At 36.0% G+C, this 12,596-nt stretch overlaps 1 protein-coding gene across 17 annotated transcripts in view; it reads right to left on the bottom strand.

Annotated features, from left to right (window-relative positions):
* The window catches only part of pHCl-1 (pH-sensitive chloride channel 1), a 149,619-nt gene that overhangs the window by 102,081 nt on the left and 34,942 nt on the right, over positions 1 to 12,596 (bottom strand). For all 17 annotated transcript variants that reach the window (XM_068370981.1, XM_068370984.1, XM_068370988.1 and 14 more), the window contains exons 2-5: positions 8,359 to 8,490; positions 2,201 to 2,289; positions 831 to 898; positions 591 to 692 (exon numbers count right to left, since the gene is read on the bottom strand). In XM_068370981.1, coding sequence (XP_068227082.1) covers positions 591 to 692; positions 831 to 898; positions 2,201 to 2,289; positions 8,359 to 8,465 — 366 coding nt within the window. In that variant the 5' untranslated portion in view covers positions 8,466 to 8,490. The remainder of the gene's footprint in view (positions 1 to 590; positions 693 to 830; positions 899 to 2,200; positions 2,290 to 8,358; positions 8,491 to 12,596) is intronic.

The raw sequence follows: 12,596 nt of genomic DNA, 5'->3' as shown, positions 1-12,596 counted from the left end.
CTTTAATGTCTTAATTTTCTTTGATGTCCTAATTGTCTTTGAATCCCCAACTTCCTAATTTTCTTTGATGTCCTAATTTTTGTCCTAGTTTTTGATGTCGAATACTCATTTTCTAAGTTCATTTGGTGTCCTAAATTTCTTTGATGTCCTAAGTTTTTTTTAAATGTATTAAGTTTATTTGATGTCCTAAGTTTCTTTGATGTCCTAAATTTCTTAAATGTCCCAAGTTTCCTAGCTGGGGTGTCTTGGCGTTAGACCCCCAGGTAGGGATGAAGATCTTAGTAAAGGATGAGTTTATTTGAATATATTTACAAACGAGGCATAAACATTATTACTATACCGCTTAAATAGGGTGTATGCCTCGCAACCTCACTCTTTAACTTGTGCACTTACAAGAATATCTTTATCCACACATTCATATTAGCATAAGTAACTATCAAATTATTATCCTCATTGTATTTTACTTTCCAGGGAAGAATATTTTCGTATTTTACAATAGTTTAATCTTTTGAAATGAAAAACATCACTAATTAGTCTTTTGAAATTATAAAAAACATCACTAAATTCTAGTTGGGTCTAGCCCTACTTACTATGTGGTGGATTCCACTCAGATAAGGGTGTCTACCAGCGTCGTCATGTTTTAACCTCGGATCAAGCCAGTGTTGATGTAGTAACAGCTCCACTTCGTATTTCTGTCGATTTTAAAGAAGCTTAAACGTGAAATACAGCTGTAAATGTATTAAAATACAACACCAAAAAGCTACAATTAATACAGATTTAATTTATTTCAAGAAGCGATACAATTCCTACAATTCCCGTTTTCTACTCACCAAACTGGACTCGTCGGGGGAGGAGAGACTCAACAAAAGTACACTCACGTTCACCTTCAGGGGGCCCTCTGTCGTAGGGAGAGAGAGAGAGAACACGAAAACATCAGATGATAAAGACATACAGAGATGTTTATCTGTTTGTTTGTTTGTTTGTTTGTTTGTTTGTTTGTGTGTGTGTGTGTGTGTGTGTGTGTGTGTGTGTGTGTTCATGAGATATGAGGCAAAATAGAAAAATATGTTTCTGAGAACTATATGGTGGTCTTCAAATCCAAACTTTGAAGGAAGAAGAAGATGAAGGAGAAGAAGAAGAAGAGGAGGAGGAAGGAGGAGGAGAAGAAGAAGAAGAAGAAGAAGAGGAGAAGGAGAAGAAGAAGGAGAAGAAGAAGAAGAAGAAGAAGAAGAAGAAGAAGAAGAAGAAGAAGAAGAAGAGGAGGAGGAGGAGGAGGAGAAGAAGAAGAAGAAGAAGAAGAAGAAGAAGAAGAGGAGAAGAAGAAGAAGAAGAAGAAGAAGAAGAAGAAGAAGAAGAAGAAGGAGGAGGAGGAGGAAAAGAAGAAGAAGAAGAAGAAGAGGAGAAGAAGAAGAAGGAGAAGAAGAGGAGGAAGGAGGAGGAGGAGAAGAAGAAGAAGAAGAAAACACCATAACAGAAAATAATGGATATCACATATTAAATTGAATGAAAAGGAAAGCTAATGCAATGGAAGACGAAGAAATGAAGAGATATCAGGTCAAGGATGATAAATAGTTGAGAAATGTTTATATAGATTTTTTAAAATCAATATTTCCAAAAGAAGATGAAAATGAAACAGGATGCTCTATTGGATGAATGTTTGTTGAAGGTGTGTTAGAAATGTGGATTTTTCAGTAACAACAACAACAACAACACATAACAACTGCTACTACTAATCAATAATAATAATAATAACAATAATAATAATAATCATCATCATCATAATGATAATAATAACAATAACAAAAACTAAGGAATAATAATAATAATGATAATAATAATAATAATAATAATAATAATAATAATAATAATAATAATAATATCTAAAGCAATAATAATGATAATAGCAATAGTAATATCAATAACAATAATATTAACATAATCAGTTAATAATAATAATAATTATAACAATAATAATGATAATAATAATAATAATAATAATAATAATAATAATAATAACAAAAACATCTAAGGCAATAATAATGATAATAGTAATAGTAATATTAATAACAATAATAATAACATAATCTGTTATTAAAGAATAATAAAAATGATACACAATAATAATATTAATCATATCAACAATAAAAACTGACACAGACTTCACCAAAGAGCTCAGTTGACCCTTAAAATTGTGACGTACCTTCCACTGGTGGCCGTATCCTACGGTCGTATCTGCTTTTATGTAGGAGGAAATCTAGGATTTCCTTGTCGGAGGACTCCATGAAGTACCTGTAGGAGGAGAGAGAGAAAAGGGGTCCTAGAGAGATCCTATATAGATGTGTTGATTAATGAGACAGTTTGAAAAACCAAGAATTAATTGCTGGTTCATTAAAGGGATAGTTTGAAAAACCACGTTTTTTTGCTGGTTGTTTAACAGAAGAGTTTGAAAAACCAAGATTTATTGTTGGTTCATTAAAAAGAAAGTTTGAAAAACCAAGTTTTATTGCTCTTTGTTTAACAGTACAGTTTGAAAAACCAAGATTTATTGTTGGTTCATTAAAGGGAAAGTTTGAAAAACCAAGTTTTAATGCTGGTTGTTTAACAGAACAGTTTGAAAAACCAAGTTTTATTGCTCGTTGTTTAACAGTACAGTTTGAAAAACCAATATTTACTGTTGGTTCAATTAAGGAATGGATTGAAAAGCCAAATCTTATTGTTCATTGTTTAAAGGTATAGTTTGATAAACCAATGCTTACTGTTGGTTCATTAATGAGACAGTTTGAAAATGCGAGTTTCATTGCTCGTTGTTAAACAGTTCAGTTTGAAAAACCAAATTTTACTGTTGGTTAATTAATGGGACAGCTAGAAACAAACAAGTTTTATTGATAGTTGATTGATGAGAGATTGAAAAACCAAGATTTACTGTTGGTTCATTAATTTGATTTTGAAAAGCCAAGTTTTATTGTTTGTTCATTATTGGGACAGTTTGAAAAACCATATTTTACTTTTGTTTCACTAATGGAACCGTTTGAAAAAAAAACAAGTTTTATTATTCGTTGTTTAATGGGACAGTTTGAAAAACCAAATTTTACCGTTGATTCATTAATCGGAGTTTGAAAAAAACAAGTTTTATGGCTGCTTGTTTAAAGGTATCATTTAAAAAAAAACTAATTTTACTGTTGGTTCATTAATGGGACAGTTTGAAAAACTAAGTTTTACTGTTCGTTGATCAATGAAATAGTTTGAAAAGACAAGATTTATTGTTCTTTGATCAATGAGACACTTTGAAAAACCAAGTTTTATTGATCGTTGTTTAATGTGACAGTTTGAAAAGCCAAGATTATTTTATTGGTTGAATAATGAGAGTTAAACAAGCACAAACATACACAAAGATTTTTAAAATTCTACGGAGGACAATACCCACATTTCACAACCCACAATCCTACACACAACATCATTTTCCCTTAAGAACACCTTTGATAATACCATCATTTCCGACTATTCAAAACACCAATCTAACCATCCACTCGAAAGCAAAAGAGACCAACACTTCAATCATTGCTTTCAGCAAACTCATTATCTCCTCTCCTTCCCACTTTTGCAGACTACACACATATCCACAAGGTCACCCCTTAAAGATGAGTGGCATCGGTGAGTGATGGCTATTTCGTACCAGTCGGGATAATGACATTCCGAATGTAAATCACGTGATTGAGTTGGCGATGATTATGCGCTATTTAATCAAGTTGTTAAGCATTAGTCATGGAGAGGAGCCTTTCCCCCCTAGAGAGAGAGAGAGAGAGAGAGAGAGAGAGAGAGAGAGAAGAGAGAGAGAGAGAGAGGTGGGTGGGTGGGATTGTGTTGGCCATAACTGTTTCTTTTAGTGGAGCAATGCAACATTAGTATTCAATCTATTTCAATCTATTCACATATCTATCTATCTATCTACATATCTATTCTATTAACTATATACATACATATATATATATATATATATATATATATATATATATATATATATAATATATATATATATATATATATATATATATATATATATATAATATAATATAAATTGAACCTTATCATCTCTGAAGGAAAGTTATACAAAAAAAGCTATTAAGTAAGTTACACTCAATACACCAAAAAGCTCAAATCCTACGAAAGAAAAAACCGAAAGTTAAAAGCCCTACTCTCAAGGAGCAGCGAAATAAGGGGGGCATCCCTATCAGTAACCAAGGAAGGAAGATTAACGAGAACAGCCAGAAGATCTAGGAGATTATTGTCAAGTGGAGGGCGAGGAAGATTTGACAAGATAAAGGGAGATTTTAAGTGTTACATTTCATGTCGTTGATTAAGGAAACGGGCAATGCAAGGTGAGGATATTCAGAGGTAGAAGGAGGATATTCAGAAGTAAAAGGTGGATATTCAGAGGTAGAAGGTGGATATTCAGAGGTAGGAAGAGGATATTCAGAGGTAGAAGGAGGATATTCAGAGGTAGAAGGAGGATATTCAGAGGTAGAAAGAGGATATTGAGAGGTAGAAGGTGGATATTCAGAGGTCGGAAGAGAATATTCAGAGGTAAAAGGAGGATATTCAGAGGTCGGAAGAGGATATTCAGAGGTAGAAGGAGGATATTCAGAGGTAGAAAGAGGATATTCAGAGGCAGAAAGAGGATATTCAGAGGTAGAAGGTGGATATTCAGAGGTAGGAAGAGGATATTCAGAGGTAGAAGGAGGATATTCAGAGGTAGAAGGAGGATATTAAGAGGTAGGAAGAGGATATTCAGAGGTAGAAGGAGGATATTCAGAGGTAAAAAGAGGATATTCAGAGGTAGAAGGAGGATATTCAGAGGTGGAAAGAGGATATTCAGAGGTAGAAGGAGGATATTCAGAGGTAGAAGGAGGATATTCAGAAGTAAAAGGTGGATATTCAGAGGTAGAGAGAGGATATTCAGAGGTAGAAAGAGGATATTCAGAGGTAGGAGGATATTCAGAGGTAGAAAGAGGATATTCAGAGGTAGAAGGAGGATATTCAGAGGTAGAAAGAGGATATTCAAAGGTAGAAGGAGGATATTCAGAAGTAAAAGGTGGATATTCAGAGGTAGAAAGAGGATATTCAGAGGTAGAAGGAGGATATTCAGAGGTAGAAGGAGGATATTCAGAGGTAGGAGGAGGATATTCAGAGGTAGAAGGAGGATATTCAGAGGTAGAAGGAGGATATTAAGAGGTAGGAAGAGGATATTCAGAGGTAGAAAAAGGATATTCAGAGGTAGAAGGAGGATATTCAGAGGTAGAAAGAGGATATTCAGAGGTAAAAGGAGGATATTCAGAGGTAGAATGAGGATATTTAGAGGTAGGAAGAGGATATTCAGAAGTAGAAAGAGGATATTCAGAGGTGGGAGGAGGATATTCAGAAGTAGAGGAAGGATATTTAGAGGTAGAAGGAAGACATTAAGAGGTAGGAGGAGGATATTCAGAAGTAGAAAGAGGATATTCAGAGGTGGGAGGAGGATATTCAGATGTAGAGGAAGGATATTTAGAGGTAGAAGGAAGACATTAAGAGGTAGGAGGAGGATATTCAGAGGTAGAAGGAGGACATTAAGAGGTAAAAGGACGATAATCAGAGGTAGAAGGAGGATATCCAGAGGTAGAAGGAGGATATTTAGAGGTAGAACGAGGATATTCAGAGGTAGAAGGAGGATATTTAGAGGTAGAAGGACAATAAGAGGTAGAAGGACGATAATCAGATGTAGGAGGAGGATATTCAGAGGTAGAAGGAGGATATTTAGAGGTAGAAGGAGGATATTCAGAGGTAGAAGGAGGACATATTTAGAGGTAGAAGGAGGATATTCAGAGGTAGATAGAGGATATTTAGAGGTATAAGTAATAATATTTAGAGGTAGAAGGTTGTTATTCTGAGACAAAAGGAAAATATTCAGAGGTAAAAGGAGAATATTCAGAGGTAGAAGGAGAATATTTGGAGGTAGAAGGAAAATATTCAGAGGTAGAAGTAGGATATTCTGAGACAAAAGGAAAATATCCAGACATAGAAGAAGGATATTCAGAGGTAGAAGGTGAAAATTTAGAGGTAGGATGATATTCAAAAGTAGGAGAAGGGTATTCAGAGAAAGGAGGAAGATATTCAGAAGTAGAAGGTGGATATTCAGAGGTAGAATGTGGATATCCTGAGACAAAAGGAAAATATTCAGAGGTAGAAGAAGGATATTCAGAGGTAGAATGTGGACATTCAGAGGTAGAAGGGATGAAATAAGATATTCCGAGGTAGAAGGAACGAAGGAAGATATTCAGAGGTAGAAGGTGGATATTCAGAGATAAAGGGAGGATATTCTGAGACAATATGAAAATATTCAGTGGTAAAAGAATGATATTCAGAGGTAGAATGTGGACATTCAGAGGTGGGAGGAGGATATTCAGAGGTAGTGACAACATTCAATGTTCAAGAGTGAATTCTCAGAAGAAGAAAGACAGTATTCAGAGCCAGAAGGAAAATATTCAGAGGCAGATGGACAGTATTCAGAGGAAGAAGGAGGTCTTCAAAGGAAGATGGAATATATTCAGAGGTATAAGGGGAGTATCGAGACACAATGAGAATATTGAGAGGCAGGAGGACGATATTCAGAGGCAAAATGAGAATATTCAAGGGATGACTTAGGATATTCACAGACAAGCGAATATCAATAGGTCAAGGAAGAATATTTAGAGGGGGAATATTCATAGGACGATGAAGAATATTCAGAGGTGTGGGGAGAATATTCGTGGGTAGGGGGAAAATATTCATAGGGATAAAATAAATGGGGAAAAATGCAAAAAAAATTAAAGACGTAGAGAAAAAAGGAGAAGACTTAGAGGAAAAGGTAGAATATCAAGACGAAAAGGTAAAATATTCAATGAAAAGGTAAAATATTCAATGAAAATGGTATAATACAAAGAAAAAAGGGTTGTGATATTCAGAGGAGAATAGACAGCATTCAAGAAAACGAGAGAAATGTTAAAGAAATGGGAAGAATTGTAAGAGAAAAGGGAAATCGTTCAGAGAAGAGTGAACAAGGGAGTTAAGAATACTGACCACTTCAAGAACAGGGGGAACTTTTGAAGGGAACGATAACCTGGGGTAGGTTGAGACAGGAGTCTTGTGACAGAAGGATGGAAGGAAAAAGTGAAACAGCAACACGATTTGTATTTGAAATAGAAAACAGTCTAGGGAAAGTTTATACATGACTCCTAGGAGAAAAGAAATACAATTTATGGTAGGATGGCAAGTTAAAAACAGTACAGAGCTCATGGAAAGAATAAACACAGCCTATGAAAGCTAGGACAGCCCTCAAGTGACAGAAGCGAACAAGAAGAGCAGGGTAGGGGAAGGTCAGTGCTGAGACTAAAGCTAGGGACAGCTCTCCAGAGAAAGCACACCAGAAGGGCGGGTAAGAGAAGGTTAGTGGTGAGGAACAAGCCAAGGAAACTTATGCAGTGACAGAAGCACAACAGAAAGGCAGAGTAAGTGAAGGTCAATGCTGAAGACTAAGCTAGGGACAGCCCTTCAGTGAAAAAGCACATCAGAAGGGCAAGGTAAGGAATGGTCAGTGCTGAGGATTAAGCTAGTGATAGCCCTCCAGGGACAAAAGCCCAACAGAGGAGAAGGGCAAGGGAAGGTCAGTGCTGAGGAACAAGCTAAGGACAACCCTCCAGTGACATAAGCACACCAGATGGGCAGGGTTAGAGAAGGTCAGCGTTGAGGAATAAGCTATGGATAGCCTTCTAGTGACAGAAACACAACAGAAGGTTAGGGTAGGGGAAGGTCAGTGGTGAGGAACAAGCTAGGGACAGCCCTCCAGTGAAGAAGCATACCAAAAGAGCAGGGTAGGGGAAGGTCAGTGGTGAGGAACAAGGTAGGGACAGCCCTCCAGTGAAGAAGCATACCAAAAGAGTAGGGTAGGGGAAGGTCAGTGGTGAGGAACAAGCTAGGGACAGCCCTCCAGTGAAGAAGCATACCAAAAGAGCAGGGTAGGGGAAGGTCATTGCTGAGGAACAAGCTAGGGACAGCTTTCCTGGGACAGAAGCACACCGGAAGAGTAGGGTAGGGGTAAGTCAGTGCTGAGGAAAAAGCTAAGGACAGTCTTCCAGTGAAGAAGCACACCAGAAGGGCAGAGTAAGTGAAGGTCAGTACTGAAGAACAGGCTAGGGATAGCACTCCAGTGAGAGAAGCACACCTGAAGGGCAGGGTAGGGGAAGGTCAGTGCTGAGGAACAAGCTAAAGACAGCCCCCCAGTGAAGAAACACCCCACAAGGGCAGGGTAGGGGAAGGTCAGTGCTAGAGGATTACCGAGAGAGAACTCACTCGCTCGCTTGGACGGTAGTTAAGCAACAGCAGAAACAGCACAGCGTCAGAATGACCACCAGGGCTAGGGTCTCCAAGCCCACCACACCCCGCGACGCTCCTTCCATCGTCCTCGGATCCTCGTTACATCACCTGCAGAGGAAAAGGAAGAGGATTTTAGTTGAGGGGGTATAGAAATCCTGAAGGCGCAAATGGGAGAGGGTCCTAGCAATCCTAAGGGCGCGAATGGGAGAGGGTCCTAGCAATCCTAAGGGCGCGAATGGGAGAGGGTCTTAACAATCCCAAAGGGCACGAATGGGAGAGGGTCCTAGCAATCCCAAGGGCGCGAATGGGAGAGGGTCCTAGCAATGATGAGGTAGCGATCGGGAGAGGGTCCTACATGAATGATCTAAGCAATTCTGATGAGGGGTCCTTTGAAAATGTGATGATCCTAGTATTAAATATATTGATCCTGGTGGTAAAATTAATTATCCCAATTACTAAAACTGATCTAATTGATAAAACAGTATTTATGAATTAGGATAAATACAATACAAAATAGGGAAACCTTTTGATATAAAAAAACAACTCAAAATAGAATAAATGAAATGTAATATAAAAATTTAGAATAATGATAAGACGAACAGATAAAATTAATTGAATTAATCACAGGATAGATAATGACAACAATAATAATAATAATAATAATAATAATAATAATAATAATGCAATATCATTTGAAAGTTCTTTGAAATTGGGTCTATCTCTCGTTCACATTTATCGTAATCTCTCTCTCTCTCTCTCTCTCTCTCTCTCTCTCTCTCTCTCTCTCTCTCTCTTCTATACGTGGATAGGCGTCAATGACCTTAGATGTCAGGATGCCAGGAAACTTATAATCAATCAATCAATCCAACTTTACGTAGGGCTCCCAGGAACACACTTGCTCCTCTCGGATACCCTGGTAGCACCCGTCAGGCCTCCTCTTCTGTAATCTATCATCCAAAGGGTAATTTACTTAGCGCATAACGGATCAGTGACCTGTTTCATTACAATAGCTCGGTGACCCGCTTTTTAATACAACAGCGCAGTGACCTGGTTTTCATACAATAGCTCGATGACCTGGTTTTTAATACAGCGGCTCAGTGACCTGATTTCAATACAATAGCTCGGGGACCCGCTTTTTAATACAACAGTGCAGTGACCTGATTTCAATACAATAGCTCGGTGACCTGGTTTTTAATACAACAGCGCAGTAACCTGGTTTTCATACAATAGCTCGATGACCTGGTTTTTAATACAGCAGCTCAGTGACCTGGTTTTAATACAATAGCTCGATGACCTAGTTTTTTAATACAGCAGCTCAGTGACCTGATTTCAATACAATAGCTTGGTGACCCGCTTTTTAATACAACAGCGCAGTAACCTGGTTTTCATACAATAGCTCGATGACCTGGTTTTTAATACAGCAGCTCAGTGACCTGGTTTTAATACATCATGAAGACCTGGTTCTTTTTAATAAAGCAGCTCAGTGACCTGGTTTTAAAACATCATGAAGACCTGGTTTTTTTTTAATAAAGCAGCTCAGTGACCTGGTTTTAATTCAATATCTTGAAGACCTGGTTTTTTTTATACAAAGCAGCTTAGTGACCTGGTTTTAATACAATAGCTTGGTGACCTGGTTTTTTGATACAGCAGCTCAGTGACCTGGTTTTAATACAATAGCTTCACTGGTTTTAATGCAATAGCTTGGTGACCCGGTTTTTAATACAGCAGCTCAGTGACCTGGCTTTAATACAATAGCTTGGTGATCCGGTTTTTCATACAGCAGCTCAATGACCTGGTTTTAATACAATAGCTCGATGACCTGGTTTTTAATACAGTAGCTCAGTGACCTGGTTTTAATACAATAGCTTCACTGGTTTTAATGCAATAGCTCGGTGACCCGGTTTTTAATACAGTAGCTCAGTGACCTGGTTTTAATACAATAGCTTGGTGATCCGGTTTTTCATACAGCAGCTCAATGACCTGGTTTTAATACAATAGCTCGATGACCTGGTTTTTAATACAGTAGCTCAGTGACCTGGTTTTAATACAATAGCTTCACTGGTTTTAATGCAATAGCTCGATGACCTATTTTTTTGATACTGTAGCTCAGTGACCTGGTTTCAACACAATATCTTCGTGACCTGGATTTTTGATACAGCAGCTCAGTGACCTGGTTTTAATACAATAGCTTCGTGACCTGGTTTTTAATACAAGAGTTAAGTAACCTGTTTTGTTTCTCTTACATAATCAAGTTTTTATTTCCTTTTCTTCTTCTGTTTTCCAAGACCCTAATAATTATCTTTCCATGAGGAGGCTTGTGAGAGAGAGAGAGAGAGAGAGAGAGAGAGAGGAGAGAGAGAGAGAGAGAGAGAGAGAGAGAGAGAGAGAGAATAGATAATATAAAGCATTCTTCAATAGAAAACTCAAAGCAAAAAAAAAAAAAAAAAAAAAAAAAAACTTATCCACAGCTCACAGGAAAAACACCCAGTGTGAGTGTTAACTGAAAAAAGCTTTCACAAGTTTCCCAAGAAGAAGAAGAAGAAGAAGAAGAAGAAGAAGAAGAAGAAGAATGCAGTCTCATAGAAATAAAATGGAGAGGAATATTCCATTTCGAATGAACTACCCGTTTCAACTTTTCTTGTTCTTATATATTTTTTTGGTTTTCCTTATTCCCAACTTAATTGAGATATTTCTCTCGTCTTTCTCTTTATTCCATCTTAACTAAGATGTTTCCTTCAGTTTCTTCATTTGTTTCGAACTTCTTTCTCTGCTTGATAATTTCTTTCTTAATTTTTACTTTAATTAATCTTTTTTTTTTTTTTTGGTTCTCCTTATTCCCAACTTAATTGAGATCTTTCTCTCGTCTTTCTCTTTATTCCATTTTTACTATTGTTTCCTTCAGTTCCTTCATTTATCTTGAACTCCTTTCTTTGCTGGATAATTTCTTTCTTAATTTTTACTTTAACTCATCTCATAGTACAAAGAATGTTATAGTGGGCAAATGGCTTAAAAAGGCATAGCAAATAGAAAGGCAAGCACTAACATACTCAAATCTACCATTAAAGGAACACAGAAGGTAGCAAGAGAATTCCATACACTTCAAGATTAGATGTTATGAACTAATCAAGTTACTTAATTACCTCCGCCAACGAAGTTGGAAGGAGGTTATGTTTTACCCCTGTTTGTGTGTTTACTTGTGTGTGTCTGTTTCTTTGTGAACAGCTTCCTGGCCACAATTTTAATCGTAGAGTAATGAAACTTGCAGGGATTAACTGTTATGTAAATAGCTGGAAATAATTAAATTTTGGAAGGTAAAAGTCAAAGGTCAAGGTCATGGTCAAGAAAAATGTCCAATTCAAGTAATAAGTCATAAATTTGGACACTGTTGTCACAGAGACTTTAAACTTGGTTCATATTTGAGTATGGAAATCCACGGCAATTAATCCATGTTGAGGTCAAAGGTCAAGGTCAAGGTCGAGCAAAATCGAGAAATAAGATGCCGTGGCGGAGGTATGTGCTCTATTTAGTACCTCTTTAGTCATTCATCTAGCAACCTTTAGCATTTACCCGCCAAACTCGATGCCAAGTAGGTATTATCTTAATTAATATTTTTAGATAAATGAATCTATATATATTAACTACAGCAGTCCTACATAAGCGTTACCTTACTCTATCTCCTTTCTATAAACAATTTGCTCTATTATGTGACGGTATTAAATCAATCAATTATCGACTAGTTGGTCAAAGGTCCAGGGTAAGATGCCATTAGGCACAAGAATAACTGCTCATCTGGCACTGATTTCGTCGAATATAATTTCATCACAATTACTAATAAATACATCATAATTACATATAAAGGCAATATATATATATATATATATATATATATATATATATATATATATATATATATATATATAAATAAATAAATATATATATATATATATATATATATATATATATATATATATATATATATATATATATATACACATATATTTATTTGTATATATTAATATATGTATAAATATACATTTATATATATATGAATATATATATAAATATATATATATATATATATATATATATATATATATATATATATATATATATTCATGAATATAAATATATATAATATATATATATATATATCTATATAAATATATATTTATATATATTTATATATATAAATATATTTTCATATATAAATTTAT

This window comes from Palaemon carinicauda, chromosome 3 (genome assembly GCF_036898095.1).
Source record: "Palaemon carinicauda isolate YSFRI2023 chromosome 3, ASM3689809v2, whole genome shotgun sequence".
Classification (NCBI taxonomy): domain Eukaryota; kingdom Metazoa; phylum Arthropoda; class Malacostraca; order Decapoda; family Palaemonidae; genus Palaemon; species Palaemon carinicauda.
Note: the sequence above shows the minus strand (reverse complement) of the source record. Positions and strands in the feature narration are given on the sequence as shown.